Source organism: Pseudorasbora parva, chromosome 12 (assembly GCF_024679245.1).
Source record: "Pseudorasbora parva isolate DD20220531a chromosome 12, ASM2467924v1, whole genome shotgun sequence".
Lineage (NCBI taxonomy): Eukaryota > Metazoa > Chordata > Actinopteri > Cypriniformes > Gobionidae > Pseudorasbora > Pseudorasbora parva.
Window position 1 is genome coordinate 27,537,276 of NC_090183.1, and position 21,262 is coordinate 27,558,537.

Sequence of the window (21,262 nt, forward strand, 5' to 3'; positions counted from 1 at the left end):
TGAAAGGGAATTGTTACTGCACAGATTTCAATATATATATTTTTTTCAAATTCCCATCCAGCAAATTGAATAGCTTTCTCTAACAGGCCAGTTAAAGAGCGGCGTGTGGCCACGAAGCGTGTCACGTCAAAAGCGATTAGCAGGAATGGAAAATGACACCTGAATGGTGAAGCCTTTTGATGCATTATGGGAGGCTAATGCTCAAGAAACAAACCCCAAACATCCCACTCAAATAATTGTTTGACTGAATATCGGCTTCGATCGGCTTCTTGAATTTATATTTTTGGTAGGACACGTCTAAGGTGGAACATAAGCGTAAAACAAGAGTAAACTGCACAATATATCTGAGGCCCAGTGTGAGTGAAAAGCATGCGGGAAAAATTGTACCCATGCACTTCTCTGCCAGAAGATTAAGCATAAGTGTGAAATCCTAAATGCTGTCGAGAAAAATACAGTTGCCAGTTATGTCTCATTGTGTATCTGGAGAAATGTGGGTGGTTTGGGCTAGTTGAATTATTGATGTCAAATATGGGAAAGAAAAGGCCTGTGTTCCCACAGTCTGATGGTTATTCAAGGTGTCCAGATTTAGATATTGAGATTAAGAGATTTATGAACTAATTGGTTCTACATAAAAATCCAGTTACTTGTGGTTGGAATTAATTATGCTTTAGCCTACATACTGAATCGAGGCAGCTGCTGTTGTGGTAGGGAGGTTCCGTTTTCTGTTCAACGCCCATTTCTTGAGATCATCACGAAATATTACGGAAGCAGGAAATAGTTTCTTGTGCACCTGACGCGGAGTCAAGCCGTCTAGTTAAACAGCAGGTTGAGTTCATTCTTGCAGTCATCGGTAAGGCACAACATTTCTTGCCTGCATTTGATAATAAATCTATAGCAACTTAAGAAGTGTCATACTTCGATAAATGTTGTGTTGTTACAGAACAGAGATGGAAATTATAAGAATTAGGTAGGCTAGAATTTACTGGTTTCGATTGCGATCCCATAATGATTCTTTTAATACTCTCGAGGCGGCTCTGTTGCCAAGTGATGAGAATTTCAACAGAATTAACAACAAAACGGAAATAAATGTAATATAGTAGTTTTTGCAAAAGATTTGTGTACGTTTAATCGGTTTTGCAACAGCACGACATCAGTTCTTGGTTTATATTTCAGACATGACGAAATTGATTCATCAGTAGCCTGGCACACCTCGTCGACTGATTCAAGTTTTTTTTATTCAAAGACTCGGCCCATAAGTTTGAGTATGATATCTGACTACACTATTGCTTATTCACTAAAAATAACAGACAAAAAAAAAAAATTGTTTGGGAATCTAACTAGTCGAACTGCATGTTTCATGACGCAGCACGCAGACGTTTTTTTCGGTTAAAGTTTTGCGCGTTACTGATACATTCTTATTTATTTATTTATTTATTGTTTGTGTATGTTTTTAATGATATATTAATTTGAACGATATTTTCAAACAAACTACTATTTTTAGGTCACTATGTCAGAAAAAGAAAAGGAGACATTCAAGTCTGTGGACTTGGAGCAGCAAACTCAAAAATCTCCAGAACCAGACATCCATACTCAACAATCTCCTACATTCAAGTCTGTGGACTTGGAGCAGCAAACTCAAAAGTCTCCAGAACCAGACATCCATCCTCCACAATCTCCTAGTGAAACAGATAAACCTAGTACACCTGAGGCCAAGGCAGCAACCACTCCCTCTCCACGCGCCTCAGCAGTCAAAGCTAAATGGAAATCATCTGCAGAACAGTTTAAAGTCAAGAGATTTTTTGTCCTCAGGGTAACGTATATACTTTTTTATAAGTCTCATTGATGTCTCTGTTTTCTGCTTTGACCGCTAATGGATGTTCTACTGTTTTTGTAGTCATTCTGACACACAATCTACACTTCTTTTGAATGTTGAGTGGTGTGGTGCAAACAAACCATGGTTACTCTGCTGTGCAAAAGCTGCTGGCAACACCTTTTATAAATACGAATATCCTCAATCACCTTCAGCAAACAATGATAGTCATAATACTCTTCACTCATCCAGTACTGACTATTGTCTGCCAGTATACAGTCAAACATATAATTCTCACCTGCAAAAATCACTGAAAGTTGTCTTCCTGTTTTCTGTTTCCGCAGTCTACATGTGGACATTTGATTAGCAAATAGGTTGGCCAGCTCAAAGGCCAGACTTTTTGTGAAAGTGGCGAAATTGGATCACTCATATCTTCAAAACTACTGTTTCCAACTTTATAGAATTCCTTTTTATGACTAGTCTAGCACTATATTGTATTATGTCTGGTATTGTAATCAGTGGCATCTGTATTTCTGGTGTGTCACAACCCTAGTCAATTAATATTTAGAATCAAATCATTCAAATTAACTTTTCCGTATACATCTGAGGCCGTATTCACAAAACATTTTATCTTACCACTAAGAGTTCTCCTAAATGGCAGTAAAAGTTTTTAGTAACGAGTTTTCTCTTATAGTGTTGTCACGATACCAAAATTATGACTTCGATACGATATCAGACTAAAATATCGATATATCGATACTAAATCGATACCACAGTAAAAAAATAAATAAATAAGATAAGATGCTTAATATGACAACAGAACTTGTTATTATTCATTGTTATTTATTACTAAAAATTCATGTGGCCAGCATGTTCCTTAGGGTTGGGCATCGTTTTGATTTGAACAATTATTGATCAATTGATCAATTACTATTAAAATTATCTCACAAATTTTTGCTATCTCAATGTATTTTTTACAATGGGGTAATTGTGTTGCAATAGCTTACACACAGCACAAGAAAGCTTGATTTCGAATGGTAAATTGAATTAAAAAAGACGAGTAAACAGTAATAAAATAAGAACAAATAAACAGATTACAAACAATAGCACAAATAAATGCAATAGAATAGAAGATACAAATTAAACATACTGCTTTATTTTTTCAGGTAGGTCTAACATTCAGATAAGAAACTGAATTAAAAAATGCATAGTAATTACATTTAAAACAACATTGAATAATGTTCTTTGTAAAAAATTCAATAGCGTACAGATGAAACTATTAAAGTTACACAAGTTGATCAGTCAAGAGCAGTTGATCGAGTCTTTTTGTAGTTTGAATAGCAAATGACTGCGGTCCCTTTAAGACTAACGGACGCATGGATCCTGCACACTGTTCCTGTTACTCGTTCTAACTGAACTGTTTGCGACTGTGCTTACATTAATACTCTTCCAGATGTGCACTGATAATTCTTTGAGTGTATTTGACCAATAATAAGCTGGAAAAGGAAGCAAATGTTTGCACTTGTATCATGTCAGAGGCGGCTTTATTACGGTAGGCTATGTGTGTGTGCGCTTCAGATGTGGAGCACGAAATCTGCGAGGATTAGTAGAATTAATTTATGTGCAATCCCGCGCGAAATTCAGACCGATCACTCACTAACACAATAACACACTGTCATGAGGAAAAAGTCCAGCAGAACGCGCGTTCGCCCGCTTCGCCGTGCTCAGAGGTTAACCGGGCTGAGGGAGAATATGCCGGTGTGTGTCAACTCGCTGACGGTCAGAGAGGAGAGCGCAGCTGATATCGATACTGTAAAAACTGAGAATCGTATCGTTTCAGATATTCCAGTATCGATATATATCGAAATATCGATATTTTTGACAACACTATTCTCTTATAACTTCTTACCCAAAGCTGCTTTTAACAACTTTTACTAAGCAATAGAGAGAAGTCTTAAGCTAAGAGAGAGGGTGGGGTTGACCTTGATATGGATGATGTCATCACGCTTCCTAACTATGACCCCAGTGATTGGCTGATAGTTTGATCCATAGTTGGAGAAATCGAGAAAAGCCATAGATGTAAAGGATGCAGCAGCAAACATTAATAGGGAAAGAAAATGGTTAACATTAATATTCTAAACCAAAAGTGCAGTTATTGCCTATAAGCTGCCATATTTTCTGTTTAACCATATTAGACTCCAGGTCGGAAGAAAAGTCTGTTTACATTGAGCACATTCTCTGCTGTCTGAGCGCGATGCGCGAATAGGCTTACACTGAAGCTCACTCTTGCTCATGTCTGAGGTAAATCATTGACACCATCACCACTTACAGTACATGTGTTTTATTGAACTAAATGCATACAATCGGCTAAAACGAATGCACATTACTTTTCTGAACAAGAGCACTCCCGAGGCCGTGTTCTTCACACTGTTCAAGAGAATCCCGGCACAGTTCGGCGCGCACACGCAAAATACCGGCAGTTCAATAGTGAAAGCGCATCTCTTAAAGGGTCCGCACTATATTCCTACTCGTAGAATATGGACCTCCTCCGGGTATGGTGTGGTTCTAGTGCGCTCCCAGGTCCACATGACAGATTTCACATTACCAGTTTTTCATATGCACTGTGCCCTGTTCTGAACTAAACTGCCAGTAATACAACCTTTATTTATATTCTTAAAATTCGAGAAATCCCTGCTTATTCTGAATTTTTACACTTAGGCTTAAGAGACATGAGACAGTTCTTTGATAAACATCTATGACCTTTGATACATATCTAGTCTTCATACTGTATTATTGTTTATTATTGAATATTAAGTATGGTTAAACTAATAATAAATGTAAATTTGCATAAAGCATGCATATTTGTCCATATAGTCTACCCATGTTGATTAGAGTATTTAATTTTTTTATTCAAACTTAATTTAAATTACATTTACAACATATAACAATCTGCGATTAATCACGAGTTAACTCATGACAACCATGTGATTAATCGCAATTAAATATTTTAATCGTTTGACAGCCCTAATAGAAATATTTGGTTGAGCAAGGTTTCATGTTGCTATATTCAAAAACTGTTTTACAAAAAATGTATGTTGCCTTATTTAAATAAAGATTTTTAAAAAATAGGCTAAGTGTCTCTAATTAAACTAGTATACGTTCAGCTAATTGTCAGTCTCTTAAGCTGGGCATACACTGTGTGATTTATATGGGATTTCAGCAAGGTTACCTACTCACACTGTACGAGTAGATCGCATGCGATGTAAAGCCAGAGCTCACGATTGATGTGCTCTCACTGTGCGGTCCGACCGTCGAGCGCGTCTTGACTGCGCACACTGTACGGGTGAAAAATGCGCAATAAAACCCCCGTGGCGACGATAGACCATGGTGTATTAAAGAGAGGTAGCCTATCAAATGCATCAGCTATTGATATCAAGAGTATTTAGAATTTATGTATAAAATTATTATTATTATTAGAGTAGGCCTACTTTTATTATTAAATCGATATTACATTAATTTGCCCCCTCCCCCCAACAATAATGCATAATCGACACACTGCATAATAAAATAATAGATTACTCCTCACTATTTAAAAACATTGAGCCCGATTAAACAAGGAATTATAGGTCTAATTATATGATTATAATGTCGGAACACTGCAATAATAATGTCCGTCTCAATGAAAAGGCAGATTTATCTAAAAACAACTTGTTTAATACAAAATGGGCCTACTTCTCTTCTATTTTTTTTTCTCACAATATGGACCAAAATAGAAATATTAAGAAAATAAATAAGAAGGAAAATAAGGCAATAGGCTATGCGTTATCTGTATGTTGAATTACATTTATCTCTCGTTGTCTGAGAATATGCTCCGAAAGCTTGTCAGATTTTACTTTCACTTTCTTTAGTGAATAATTGACTGCGTTTAAACTGCGCATTGCGTGATATCCACTGACTCGCGTTCATGAAGAAAAAGAACACATTGTGTCAAGATGGAGAAGGTTAAGTATTAATTAATATTAAAAAATAAAAATAAAATGTGAAAGTAAAACAAGTAGCCTAGCTAAATTAATGATCAACTAGCTAAATGAATAATATGCACTGGATATATACAACACAAACTGGAGGCACAACAGTTTACTTAATTTCTGCTATTTGATAGCTGCCTACATATATTAAGATCTCCCCCTTTTCGTTTTTTCCTTAATGCTTTAAAAAATTAAATGGTTGAACTTCTGCTTTCGCGCAGGCGCAGTGAGGGGAAATAGGGCAGTCAGTTCGTGGCTTTGCTTCAACTGTGCGATAACCTCACGAGGGGCGAGCAGAATTTCTGACACGCCAGAAATTCATCCGACCATCCGATTCCCGATCGTGAGAGGTTTGTCGCCTCTCGTTTCCCCCTGTACACAGCACGAACACCTCGCGACAAACGACGCACGATAAATCTGGAAATCGGCCCGACCCAAAAAAGAGTCGCACGAGTCAGAATTCGGCTCGAAAGCGGACGAAAATCGCACAGTGTATGCCCGGCTTTACATGTCTGCATCTCGAAAGATTGCAGAATTCAAGCAAACAAAATGTATTAACATAGTTTGGGAGGAACATGTTCAAACAGTCTATCTAATCAGCTGAGAGTCGACTCACCTAACGTTAGTTTTATGCATCCCTCTGGCACCCCGTTCCTCACTCTCAGTTGGCGATACGGGGCAGAACTCTGGGTTTGGGTTAAATTCCAAGTTTAGAGCTGATTGCTTCGGACAGCATGTCAAATATGCTTATATTGTTTTACTTTATTCAATCATTTGTAAGTGTGAACTTTTAAAAACAGCTACCACAGGTAATCTGAAATTATTTTTTATTTATTAAAGATGCATTAATTATCACTATTGCCTCAATGTTGTATCGTGTCTTTGGGCAGATTGCAGCAACAGCCATTAGGATCGTTTGTGATTTGGTCTTGGTGACTTAGGAGTCCTCTTGACTACTCCTAGTGTTTCATGGATTTAGGAGCTAGTTTTAGAGCTAATGCTTTGTGAAATACTCTTAGAGCAAAAAATTAGAAGTCCAAAAAATTAGGACTGACACGCCCATTATTTTTAACAGTTTCTCCTCTATCGGCAAGTTAGGAGCTACTTTTAGCCTTAAAGCTACACTGCGTTAGCCTGACAAGCCAGACCCACATCAAGATGTTTGGTCTGGAAACTCACCATAGACTGGGCTCAATCCGAGGGGCGGGATAAACGGTTGTCTTTCAAACTCCCTCTGCACGCGATAGGATAGCGCTACACCAACCAGAGCAACGAAGGTGAAACAGAGCTTGTTGATAGATTAAACATTCACCGTATCCGGTCGGCTAAACTCCGAACACATCTTCCCTTTTTAAGAATGACTTCAGTGCCGTTCTTTTCTCAGAGAAAAGCTTAACTCCAAGTCTTCCAGAGTCGCGGTCAAAGCTGATTCGAAAGACCGCCGCCGTTCGCCAGTTTCTGTGTTTACTAGAAGCACGCAAACGCAACTCGGCCGTCGTCATTATGGCCCTGCCTGCCGACTCTATACACAACGTGATTGGCCCGTCCAGATTGTAAGGAATACAGCTCAGAAGGATATTGAGAGTTCCTAGACGACACTTGCGGGCAGATTAAATTTGCTGCCGCTAGGGTGCGTCTAGATTTCTAGGCTAACACTGCGTAACTTTTTTTAGTTTATTCTTAGCTAAAAACACTAAGTTCTTTCAAAAATATATGTGCTCATTATTGTATATTTACTTCTTTCAAGTAATAAAGTATTCTCGCACGTTTATAATATGCCATTGAAAATACATACGGGTGAGGGGTTTGAATGCTGGTGGCCATGTTGCCCCTCCATCTTGAAAGTACATTAGCCAAAGAGGAACATACCCATAAATTCAAACTTCGCCTTTCGCGTTTTAACACTCGATGGCACCGTGTTGAATGTGAAGAGGGGGATTGCCATGTTAATCTTGGACTAAATCGGCCACCGTAGGAGTTAAAACGAAATCAGAATTGAGGGGAACAGAAACTATTATTCCCTGGATGGTCACATACCTTTTCACCGCTAGATGGGGGGAAAATATCACACAGTGTAGCTTTAAAGGGATACTGCACCGCTTTTTCACATTAAACTGTTATTCCCTTAACTAAAACGAGTTGATAGATACCTCTCTCGTCTGAGTGCGTGCACTTAATCGCTCTGACGCGCGGTGACGATCTGATAGCATTTAGCTTAGCTCACTAAGCCCAGTTCATTCACTATGGAACCGAACAGAGATCAAGTTAGAAGCGACCAAACGCCTCCAGGTTTTCCCTTAAACACAGTTACACAAATAGCTGAACAACCTAGTATGGTGACGCAAAATAAAACGTGGCACTTTTCTTAGTGGGATAAAATGGAACTATAATGTATGATGGAATAGCACTTCTGAGAGTACTTCGACTCGGCGCAGTAAAAAGTCACGCCTGACAAATCCTCTCTCGCATCTCCCCCTCCCACCTATTGACAGAAATGAGAGGGGGAGGGAGAGATGTGGGGGAGGATTTTTCAGTCGTGACTTTTTAACTGCGCCGAGTCGAAGTACTCTCAGAAGTGCTATTCCGTATAGATGTTTTGTGAATACGGCCCCTGGCATACATTAATTTTTATTGAAAAGCACATCAAGGCTTACTTTTTTAAAGCTTTAATCCATTGCAGTGTTTATTTCATTTGGACACAGTGTGCACAAAAACATTATGAAATGCTAATATTTGGGCAGTGTATGTGTACATCGCAAGAAAGGGGTGTGACATTCTCCACTTCTGCAATAATTTACCACAACAAAATGTAACCGTATATGGCTTAAACATCAGACGTTCAATAGAGTTGAACAAAAAAATTTAACTGTCTTGTTTAAGGAACTCAGAACAAGTTTAGTTTGCAAACTTTTTTGCAGATCTAAAATGTAGGTGTGTTTATTCAGTAGAACACAAATTACAATTTTTAACTCCAACCGTTGCTTGTATAATGCTTGTTTTAATTAGAAGTAGACCCTATTGACATGCATTATACGAGCAACGGTTGGAGTTAAAAATCTTAATTTGTGTTCTACTGAAGAAACAAACACACCTACATCTTGGATGCCCTGGCTTAAGCAGATACACATCAAATTTTCATTTTCGATTGAACTATCCATTTTACTAGAGTACACTTTAGTGATACCACTAAAATGCAGACCACTTTAGTGATGCCACTAATGTACAGATGCCATTGGTTGTAATATGACTCGATGAAGTTTATTATTGTACTATGTCACATTTTAGCCTGGAACATTGGACCAGGGCATTGAAGATGTTAAATCTCTGGTGGATCCCACAGAAGATGGTGCTGTCCAGAGTGTTTGGCTCATGGCTGAGTAAGTGTTTTTTTCTTTTTCTAAAAGAAAACACCTTAGTTTTCGAGCACTTTTAAAGTAAGTGTACAAAAAATAGTTGGTTTAACTTAAAAAAGTAAGTAAGCTGGTTACCTTAATTTTGAGTTGATACAATGAAGGAAATTGGTTTAATAAATAGAAACTCAAAATTGTATTGTATCTGGACCACATAAAAATGTGATAAATCATGAAAATAGCACAATTTGCCATGTTTCACAGCGTCATCATAAATAAAACACAATTAATTACCCAATATGCTTACAATTTTTTTAATAATATTTGAATAAAGGTTGTTGATTCTCAAAAAATGTTGTATTAACTCACATTTTTAATTTTTAACTCACCTTTAAGGCAACCAGATTTTATTTTTTAAATAAATATTTTTAAGTGTATATATTGGCTGTTCTGTTAATGGCAACATTCACATGGAATAAGAGAATCTCATTTAGTTCTTCCATCACATGGCACTCACTTCATGCTGCAATCCATTATCTCACTCTGTGTTCCGTAAATAAGTAAAATGTACCGGAAATAAAGTGAAATAAACAGGCAGCAGAATGGGGCTGCTAAAATACATTTTGATAAATGTGTTGGCAGATGTCAACTTCTATCTGTCTGTGAGCAGGCTTTCAGGAAACAGGCCTTGCTCAGTGATAATTAATAATATATATTATATTTTCAATGCTCCGGACCGGTACCCAGAATTGCGCTCTCACACGCGCTTATTTTCAGCAATGCCTGAGCATCTCTGTGGTTTGAGATTCTTGAAGTTCATGGAATTCATTCTTTTTGACTGCTATTAATTTTTTATTGAAGACATTGTAGGAAATAGTTTACTCTAGCTGTACCATGCTTTTTTGTGCTGTCAAAACAAAGACTTGAAAGGTATAATATTAGTAGCGTTAAATTAGCTTTAAACAGTCTCGTATTCCACGTGTTCATTATCAAAGACATTAATGCATTATCTTGCCCTGTGCATACCCTCACATTATGTGCATAATTTAAAACAAATGTCAAATAAGCTCTTTACGGTACCATGTAAAAGTTTGAATTAATGAATTACTAAAAATCGTTACTGCTACTTCCTCTTGAAGTAATAACATTTAATTGCATTTTTAATTGAAACGCTCCAGCTATTATTAAGACCACCAAGCAATTACGGTAACACTGGCTTCTCCCTGTGTTTACTTGCGATTATCACATCCACAATGTCCTTACTGAAGCAGATGGGAAATGACACCTGAATGGTGAAGCAGTTTGATGCATTATGGGAGGCTCTAATGCTCAAGAAAGCAAACCCCCAACATCCCACTCAAGTAATTGTTTGACTGAAAATCGGCTTTGATCAGCTTCTTGAATTGGTATTTTTGGTAGGACACGTTTAAGGTGGAAGATAAGCGTAAAACAAGAGTAAACTGCACAATGTCTTAAAAAAAATATTAAAAATTATTTGAGGCTTAATCACAGAGCTTCGTATATGAACAGCCATTAGGAAGACTTTAGAGTCGTGTGATGTCAAGGACAACTCTGACACTATGCTTACAGCATTACAATTTGAAGGCCCTGGAGCACCTCTGATAGCCAGAGCTGTCTGTGTGGTGTGCAAATGTTTGTGGTTTTTCACACCTACTGTACATCCTCAGGCCCACATACTAAAATGAATAATTTAGCCTAATTAGATATTCCTAAATAAGTACCTAAATATGGCCCTGTCCACACGAACACATGGTTTGGCCACGCAAATGCAGGATCCGCACACTGAAACCAAACTTTTTGGAAAACTCCTGCCAGTGTGAACATTTTTAGAAATTCCAGTTGCAGTGGTGTCGTGTGGACAGTGAACCCTGAGTTTTTGGTTTGCTGTGTCAGAACCAGAACCGGCAATAAAAAAAATCCAGGCTTCTGATTGGCCGACATGGCTCTTGACAGCGCTTCATGTGGACGCGACCTTTATTTTTATTATTTTAAACGGAGGACAGAAAAACTGTTTATAAAAATACATGTGAACGTGTGGACTAGGCCTAAGACACCAGGGTGTATAAAGGCCCTGTATTTTAGTAAGATTCTCATGGTCTGTTTCTGTCACTGTCAAGATCTGATGTTGTAAGTGAAACATGCACATAGAAGTATACACATCTGGATTCAAGTCTTTTGTGTTTTTACCTTGTCATCACTGAGTATGTTTCACAGTTACTTGCTGAGAGAAAATATTTAGAATGGAGAACATGCACAGCCTGTCTCTGTCTCATGGATAGGAGCCCTCATATACGCACATTTCCCTATCCAATTGCTTTCGCCCCAATTGGCCAGTGAAAAGTGCATATGTGGAAGGCTCCTGATTAAAAAACACACACAAAAAAACTTACTTCATATAAATAGTAGTTTATGTATCAGTTATGCATTTTTCAAGCACACATCTTTGTTTTGACATAACATCTGGGATCTAGAAAATGTGGGCATGCATATTTCAAGAAGTTTGCCAAAGGCAAATGCAGAAATGTTGAAGCTTTTAGAATATGTAGGCCTACATAATGGACACCCACATGCTTATAGAAATATTTGTGTGGAGGAACTTTTTCAAATTAGCAACTATTTTAAACAGTATGAATGGGTCTTCTTTAAATATGAAAATACAAAAAGCTGTCTTTACATTTTAGCCAATGGGTGCTTCACAAGAGGATCATCATACTTGACATGAAAAAGCTGGAATAGAAACAATACTGTGAAGAGATTCATTCATCTACATGTGCTAAACTAATCTGTCGAATTTTAAATTAACATATGTCCAAAAACTTGTTTTAGAATCCTTCTCTGCTTGATCAGAGCTGTGGAAGGATTGTGAGTGACAGGTTTATGAGAATGTAGGCCAGTGCTGGTGTAGTTACATTGATGTACTGTATGCAACACAGCAGAGGTCTGCAGTCGGGCCCAGTAGGAGACTCATGCTAACATGTTCCAAAGAATTAAACTCATGTTAATTAAAGATGCTGTAAACGATTAGCCACAGTGAAGTTCCTGCCAGACTGCCACAAACATACCATTGAGACATATTTCACTGTGAAGGAGGAGAGCCGTGGCACGTCATCTGATGGGTCCTGCACACTGTGCGATTTTTCAAAATCCTTTGCGAATGTCCCTTGTCAGACTGTACGAACATGATCGCCATGGCACACTGTAAGATCTCAGTTGACATTAATGTCAGACTGCACGATAGTGAAGGCGCGCTAAAAACGGACGCGCGCAAGAAAACTCACCCAGAGTTTTATATCATCAATGAATGACGCGTTCAGTGACAGTGAGCTGCATTACACGCGGGGCTGAAATGCTGGCTACAAAGAAATCTCTAGCTCTCGTTTTGGTCATAGTTTGTCTTGAAAAACGGAGATATTTGACTGTCGTCGTAGGAGAAGTCACACTGCAGGATTGTGTGCCAAATCTTCTGACACTGCCAGAATTTCGTCTGAGGTAAAATTTGATCGCAGCGCTCATTAATCGGCTGCCGGTGAACATGTCAAACTAACGACCAAAGACGTCAGATTTTAGCCTAGGATCTGAGGAATCTTTTAGGATTTGCTAAATTTGTCCCAGACGGCCAAATCGTGGCCAAAATCGCACAGTGTGCACCCGGCTTTAGTGTTGTCAAAGTAGTCAAAGGCAACAGTGGCAGAAAAGCTTTCTTATGTTAAAAACTAACAACTGCTTGTGAAGTTGAGTATAGCGCTTGAACGATTAATTCAACTATCAGGTGATATTTCAGAACACTTAAAAATGAAGATTAAATAGCAATTTTGTTTATATACACTTACATCCAAGTAATTAAAGATAACAAAGATAAAAGCCAAATGTATTGGGATTCCCCTCCAAATAATTTAATTCAGATATTCCAATCAGTTCCATGGTAAAGTGTATAAAATCAAGCACCTAGGCATGCAGACTGCTTCTACAGACTTTTGGGAAAGAATGGGTCACTCTCAGGAGCTCAGTGAATTCAAGCTTGGTACCCTGATAAAAATAAGTCAATTTGTGATATTTCCTGACTACTAAATATTCCACGGTCAACTGAAGTGGTATTATAACACAGTGGAAGTTATTGGACAACAGCAAGTCAGCCACAAAGTAATAGGCCTTGTAAAATCACAGAGTGCAGTCAGTGCATGCTGAAGCAATAGCTACAAACCTCCAATCTTTGTATGGCCTTCAGATTAGCTCAAGAACAGTGTGTAGTGTAGAGAACTTCATTATTATGCCAGCCATAGTTGGAACCAGCTTCCTGAACAGATCAGATGTGCTCCAGCAGTAGCCACATTCAAATCCAGACTTAAAACACGTCTGTTTAGCTGTGCATTTACTGAATGAGCACTGTGCCACTGTACGTCTGACTGATTGCACCCTATCTTATCTGTTTATTTTTTATAATAGTTTTAATTTAGTTTACCTTTGGTCTTATCTTTGGTTATTGTTATTTTATATGTTCATTTAAGTTAAATATGATGAGTGAAAACTGGGTTTAATGGAAAAGTAAGTTTGACAGTAAGGTCTGAGTATGTGGAAATCTGTGGAGGGTATGATGAGTGAAAATGCGTTTAACAAGAAGGATTTCCTGAGTAAAAATCAGGGAATAGTGATTGAAATGGATGTTATGAACGTGTTTGAGAAAGAAATGAGAGGTGTTCTAATAAAGGTTGTCGAATCTCAAAAAATGTTCATTGTATTAACTCAAAATTTAAATTTCAATGAACTCAAAATTTTAAGGCAACCAGGTAACTTTTTTTCTAAATAAACATTTTATTTTTATGTTCATTTCCAATATGTGTATTGATTCAGATTACCTTTACCATCATGTAATTATGTTAATCATTAAAAATATGAAAAAAATGCAATAATGTTGTTAATCCTTAAATTTCTAAATATACATTTTTCACTCTGTACACTAAAATGTTACAATGCAATTAAGTTATAGCATTTAGGGTAATTGGGTTGTTATTGGCCTTAACATAAAAAGTAATCATCAGTATCATGTCACTCAGCCAGAGTTTATTTTTGTGGTATTTTTGGCATTTTTTTGCCTTTTATTAGAGTAAAGTAGAGACAGGAATTGATTGTCTGAGGTTTTACTGCATCATATATCAGAGTACTCCCCACAAGGCTTTGGCATTAGCCAGAATTTAAATTTTGTTTCATTATTTTAATTAAAATTAATACAAATTTTACCAGTAATACCCATATTTTTAATGCTCTTTCCATTTTTCTGTGTAGGGTCGATCATTGGAACAATGAGAGAGAGCGTTTGGTGCTCATCACAGAGAACAGCCTCCTCATCTGCAAGTATGACTTCGTCATGCTTACCTGTGAGCAGATCCAGAAGGTTCCACTCAACTTCATTGACCGTATCTGCCATGGTACCTTCTGCTTTCCACCACATTCCCTCCTGAAGTGAGTAACACCCTTTCTGTCATCAGTATCAGTTTATTCCTTGTTGAAAAGGTCACAGCTCCCTAATGCAACAAAAAGTCTATGAATGTTATTAATTTTCCAGCAGTTCCTCAACTTCTAACATAGTTTATCATAGTTTCTGATCAACTGTGACCATCAGAACCAAAAATATAAACACAAATAATTTTCTACACTCCACTGATTGTTATTGTGCTACCTGTTACCATGTGTAATGAAGCCTTCAATAACCATCAGAAGCTGTTTATCAAAGAAGCCATGCTGGCTTATTGCCAGTTCTATTAATCAGTTGTAAATTCCTCCCCACCTTTTGCATGTCATGCTTAATTGCATGATAAGAGCAAAGTCTGGGGAGAGATACAGCACAAAGAAGTGCTCCCTATGTAGATAAAAACCTGGCAGGGCTTGTCGAGAATGAGAAATGGACTCGTGTTCTGCTTCAGTTAGGACATTGTGGATGTGATTACCGCAAGGAACCACAGGGAGAAGCCAGTGTTACCGTAACTGCTTGGTGGTCTTAATAATAGCTGGACACCTGGTTGAAAATAGATAGTCATTGAAAAGATATATGAATAGAAGACACACTACTGTTCAAAAGTTTGCAATCAGTAAGATTTTTTTGTGTGTGTGTCTTTTGAAAGAAATAATAGTTCTATTCAGAAAGGATGCATTAACATTGACTTTTGCATTTTAATGTTACAAAAAAGATATACAGTAAATTAAAAAATTAAATATGCTGTCCTTTCACTTTTTATTCATTAAAGAATAAAAAAAAGTATTCACAAAATAAAATGTTTCCACAAAATGTTAACAATTTTTTTGATGATGATGATGATAATAATAATAATAATAATTAATAATAATAAATGTTTCATGAGCACCAGGACCCTGACCTCTAATGCTCATCATTTATGCATTTAATACAGTAAAACGAAAAATAAAAAATAAAAATACAGTAAAATGGTAATATTCTGAAATATTTTTACAATTTAAACCTGTTGTCTCTATATATAACATAAAAATTGTGATTTAACATTTCACAATATTATATATAAATGATGTGCATTAGAGGTCGGGGTCCTGATAAATACTTATCTACAGCTTTTTGTACTTATATTATTCTTTTTTATACTGTTGTTGCACATCAAATTTATTGCATTACTGAATAAGATATTGATTTATGTCATAAGACAAGACTCATAACTTTGAGTTGAAACTGAAGTGCCCGGGTGTTCTAACTGGGATTAGTAACCTGTAGTATTCTCACATTAAAGCACTTTGTATGTTTGTGAATATTTTAGCTAATGGCTTTTGACTCATTTCTATACTTTTCTCCACAAGGACAAATGAGGAAAATCTGAGACCATGAGTCATTTTTCCTAACCGTATTAGCAGTTTTACAGGGTGATAATACCCACAATGCAGCAGGATTTAACAAATGGCATCAGAGGGGAAGGAGGCCAGAGCCTCTTTTCTTCTTGTAATTTTTGTGTGGAGGGATTATGTGAATAGAAATGGGATGTAAGGAGGACTTTATAACGCGGGGAGGGGAGAGCTGTCAGTATAGCTCTTGTGTAACCGATTAGTGGTAGAAATTAATGTAGTCCTTTCATCCAAACCTTTTAAAGCTGGCTCAGGGGACACCAACCCAAGTAAAACTAATTTGATGAATAAAACGTAATGTGGCATGAAGTGCTTAGGAGAGGCAGGCCGTATTGGGCTGACTTTATCTCCCCACATTACATTCAATTATAAATAAAACGCCACTGAAAACCACCCTAGAGTGCTGGAGGAGAAAGGCAAGCTCTAAAGCCACTCTTTCTTTTTCCTTCTCCTTCCATTTTTGCTTAATAATTTCTTTCCATCTCCCTCATTATTTTGTCTTTTCTCACTCTTAATCCCATGTTCAAGCTGTCTGCACTTGTTTCTTTTAAACAACTGTGCATGCAGTTCTCTGCTCGTGCTCTCATTTTACTTACAACACACCACTTAAAAATGCTTCTCATTGACATCCAGGCTGTCATTTCTACTACTTTTCTTTTCTCTTTGACTTTAATCGTTCCAGTTGATGGGTCCTGTTATAGTCAGTCACCTGTTGGATGGCACCTCTGCTGTTTCTGTACAGAACCCTATTTACAGTACAGTAGTGGGATAGCAGAATACTAACAAACTCAAAAAAGCAAACCTCAGTAATTACCTAACACCATTGTCCATCATCAGTCTGATGATTTAGTGAATATTGAGTGAATGGAACACCTCTGTGCTCCATATGAAGTATGATCTTCATGTCAGCATGTATAAATTTTGATGCCCCACATCACAATAGTTCACATGGCACATCCACTGGTAGTTTGGTTCTATTGGTCAAAGAAAATTATACATTTAGTGTTGGTTCGCTTTTGTCTGGCTATCACCAGACCAAGCTCAATTTAAAATTGAACATTTCTGGGGAGTCTGCTCTGTTTTTTCTACTGCACAAGAGGTGTGATCAAATGTTATTATTCAAATGACTCTATACGAAATTGGATAGTCCTTCAGCCAATCAGACCACAAGAGGCTTGATTAACGGGCAACAACCTATCATTTATCTGTCTGTCATTGTGCTAAACCCATCAATAGCGTGCCAGGTGGGTAAGCCAGTCTGTGATTGGTTCCCGCAAAAGTGTATCAGAAGCAGTAGAAAAGAATGTACAGGTTTCCAGGCTGAGTTGCAGGGCGAAATCAAATCGCCAGCAGATCAGGCTGGGTTTACCATTCACACTGTCATTTTTAAGGCCGAACCTATATATACCAAAAAAAAGTTCTTTGACATTTATTTTGAGATGGAACTTACTGGACATCCAGAAAAATGCTGTTTGTTGGGCTGAATGTGCTAGTTGTAAGTGTGAACTTTTTTTTACCAGCTAAGAACTTGTGAAGAGCTTATGAAATGTGTAAAGCAACCCTTATATGCATATTTGTTATTTTAACTGAACTTAGGACTGGTGGTGGTGCTTAAGTTATTGTTGGTTATTCAGTTTTTCAGTAAAAGAAAAATGGAAAAAGTTATTCTTATTAAAAGATAGTAATAGAGATAATACTACTAACTCTACTACTAATAACAATATACACTACACTAAGGGTTGATGGGCTGCTGAGTTCATATATATATATATATATATATATATTAATCACGTTGTCAGCGTTCACGCAAACTGATTTGCTGAAATCAAAACAGGGAGTGCATTAATCCCGGCCATTATCTGCTTTCTTAAAAGCTTAATCATTTTTTTAATGAACTATTTTGACAAGAAAATGCAAAAAAATAAAGAATATTGCTGACTTGTAGCGTGTCGATTCTGCCTGCCTAAGAATCTCTCTGTGTCTCTCTCTGCGTGTGTGTGTATGTGAGAAACACAGCTACACTGTAAAAAAATTTGGTTGGTTTTTGTTGGTTTAACTTTAAAAAAATAACCTGGTTGCCTTTGAGGCAAAAAAAACAAACAAATTTGAGTTGATACAATGAAGGAAATTTGTTTAATAACCAGAAACTCAAAATAACATTGTATCTAAACCACATAAAACATTTGATAAATCATGAAAATAGCACTATTTGGCATGTTTCACTGCGTCATTAGAAATGAAACACACACAATTACCCAATATGCTTACAAAATATTTTAATAATATTTTAATAAAGGTTGTCCAATCTCAAAAAATTGTATTAACTCAGTTTTAATTTCAATGAACTCAAAATTTTAAGGCAACCAGGCAACTTTTTTTCTAAATCATTTTTTACAGTGTAGCGCTGTTAGCAATGCAACGCCTGTGCACCTTGACACTAGAGTTTACGGTACATGTGAAACCGTACAGCTTGACAAAGTGACCCTCTCAAACGCTCAGTGTTCAACGAGTGAAAATATATCTTTTCTTAAATTATATGTAGCCTCTAACAATGTATTAGCCAATGGCTAATAATAGACATTATTAATTCACCCAGAGTGAAAATTTACTTGTGTGCGAGTGATACTTGCATTGTAAAGGGTCAAAATAGCACCCTTTACACTCAGCAACAGTCCAGTGCTGCTTCTCTGTAGCCCAAAGTGGCTTGACCTGGGGAATGCGGCACCTGTAGCTCATTTCCTGCACAATCCTGTGCACGGTGGGTCTGGATGTTTCTACTCCAGACTCAGTCCGCTACTTCCGCAGGTCCCCCAAGGTCTGGAATCGGTCCTTCTCCACAATCTTCCTCAGGGTCCGGTCACCTCTTCTCGTTGTGCAGTGTTTTTTGCCACACTTTTTCCTTCCCACAGACTTCCCACTGAAGTGCCTTGATGCAGCACTCTGGGAACAGCCTATTCGTTCAGAAATTTCTTTCTGTGTCTTACTCTCTCGCTTGAGGGTGTCAATGATGGCCTTCTGGACAGCAGTCAGGTCAGCAGTCTTACCCATGATTGCGGTTTTGAGTAATGAACCAGGCTGGGAGTTTCTAAAAGCCTCAGAAATCTAGAGAACCTTTTCATGATATGCTTATTTTTTAAAATTTTGGGTTTTCAGGAGCTATATGCCAAAATCATCAGTATTAAAACAATAAAAGACCTGAAATATTTCAGTTGGAATGCAATGAATCTAAAATATATGAAAGTTTAATTTTTATCATTACATTATGGAAAATAATTAACTATCACAATATGATAATTTTTGAGAAGGACCTGTATCTGCTGCAAGTAGATGTTTTTCCAGTGCCTGTACTAAACTACTGAACTGTAATTCTCTGATTTTGGACAAAAAGAGCTTTGACCAAAATCACATACTGTTTAGGTAGGTACTACATTTGAGGGAAGTAAACAATTTTGGATGTAGCTTGAGTATGCTTGAGAACTTTGTCCTTTTTAGGGTTGCATCTTGTGATATCATTTCTGTTTTTGGTTCATGTTGCATTCATATTTCCGCTTGTTTGGTACACACTAGGTTTGAACGGCAGCATTCACACTTATTCAAATAAACCACACTAACAAAGCAATCACACAAGATTCCATTTGAATTTTAACTCAACTTTAGTGTGTGACTTTTCGTTAAATCTTTGTGTTGCTTCGAGTCATTAGACATTGACACTTGGGAATTATTTGGTCATTAATTATCAGAATTATTAGCCATGTAGTAATTGGGATAAAGTATCAGCTGAATATTACTGTAATACCACAGACAGGGGGATCAGGACCCCATGTGTTTTGTATGATCTGACAAATTTTCTGCTACCACTATGAACATATTACTGGAATATATTACCATGTTGTTACTGATATAATTGTTCTTTAATAATTTATTAGTATCAGTCAAGATTAGATGCACAACCTTGCAAAAGTTTTGGGTCGGAATGAATTTTGTTTTAAATGTTTTTGAAAGATGTCTCTTATGCTCACCAAGTAACACTGGGAAATATTACAACTTAAAACGGCTGTTTTTAACATGTTTTAAAATGTCATTTATTTCTGAGATGGCAAAGCTGAATTTTCAGCATCTTACTCCAGTGTCACATGATCTTTCAGAAATCATTCTTATATGCTGATTTGGTGCTTTAGAAACATTTATTATTATTATTATTATAAATACAAACTGATTATTTTATTAATGGAATGTTCAAAAGAGTGCCATTTATTTGACAGAATTTGTTCACTTTTGATCAGTTTAATGTGTACATGCTGAATAAAGTTATTGATTTCTTTTAAAAATCGTATCGTATCTGCAAATATTGTATATTTATGTCCACCTGTGTTCTCATTTAAATTACTTTTTATTGTCATCTCTAGTAGCATTTTATGTGCCACATGTTTCATATTGTACATATAATAATGTTGTGATGCCCAAATTCAGATGTAGAATTTAAAACTATTGATTGTAATTTAACGTATACTATAGTGTTTTTTAAGTAGTTTAGATTTTTATTAATAACATGAAAATAATGAACTGCATTGTTATCAGACAGAATTTGAAAGTGCGTTCCTATATTCTCAGCTCATTTTGTCATATATAAAACCATCAGATTTCCACCGAATTTTCCAACAGTCAGTGTAGAAAGAAAAAATTGCTGACTGTGTGTGGGCTTTTGCCATGAGTCATTAGTGTTTATTGATTTGACTACTGCCTTTACTGAGAATGAGAGAGACGATTCGTTTCGAGACTCTCTAAACTTTCTGTTTTTAATTTCTAAGCTTCAAAGAGCAAGCACTGGATAGATAATCATAAAATCCTGTAGTCTTTTTTTTTTTTTTTTTTTAAATGTAGTGGTTCAACCATGGCCAAGTTCATGGGCTATAGTAAGGGTTTACTCCAGATGTCTGTAGGCCAACATGGCCAATGGTTCATGGTGGTTTTGAATGAGTCTTAGCCCCGGTGTGGTGCAAAGGGAGTTCATTCACTGTGGCTGGATGAAGAAGTGTGCAATGTTTTCAAAAAGTGCTTTTCACCCAGACTGTCTAGACGAGGTAATTACCCATCTACCCTGCACATCACTCATGTGTCTTCAGTAGCCCGTGCTGACAAGAGCTTTTTTTAAACATTTTTACGGAATGTTGCTATAAAAAATATATTCAGCATTT

General features: G+C 36.9%; 1 protein-coding gene across 2 annotated transcripts in view; it reads left to right on the plus strand.

The window, feature by feature from the left end:
• The first annotated feature begins 714 nt into the window (after positions 1 to 714).
• tprg1 (tumor protein p63 regulated 1) overlaps positions 715 to 21,262 on the plus strand; it is a 34,946-nt gene continuing 14,398 nt past the window's right edge. The window contains exons 1-4 of one of the 2 annotated variants that reach the window (XM_067458409.1): positions 715 to 850; positions 1,502 to 1,810; positions 9,124 to 9,215; positions 14,490 to 14,666. In XM_067458409.1, the coding sequence (XP_067314510.1) occupies positions 1,508 to 1,810; positions 9,124 to 9,215; positions 14,490 to 14,666 (572 nt within the window). In that variant the 5' untranslated portion in view covers positions 715 to 850; positions 1,502 to 1,507. The other variant, XM_067458410.1, reaches the window with a different exon arrangement.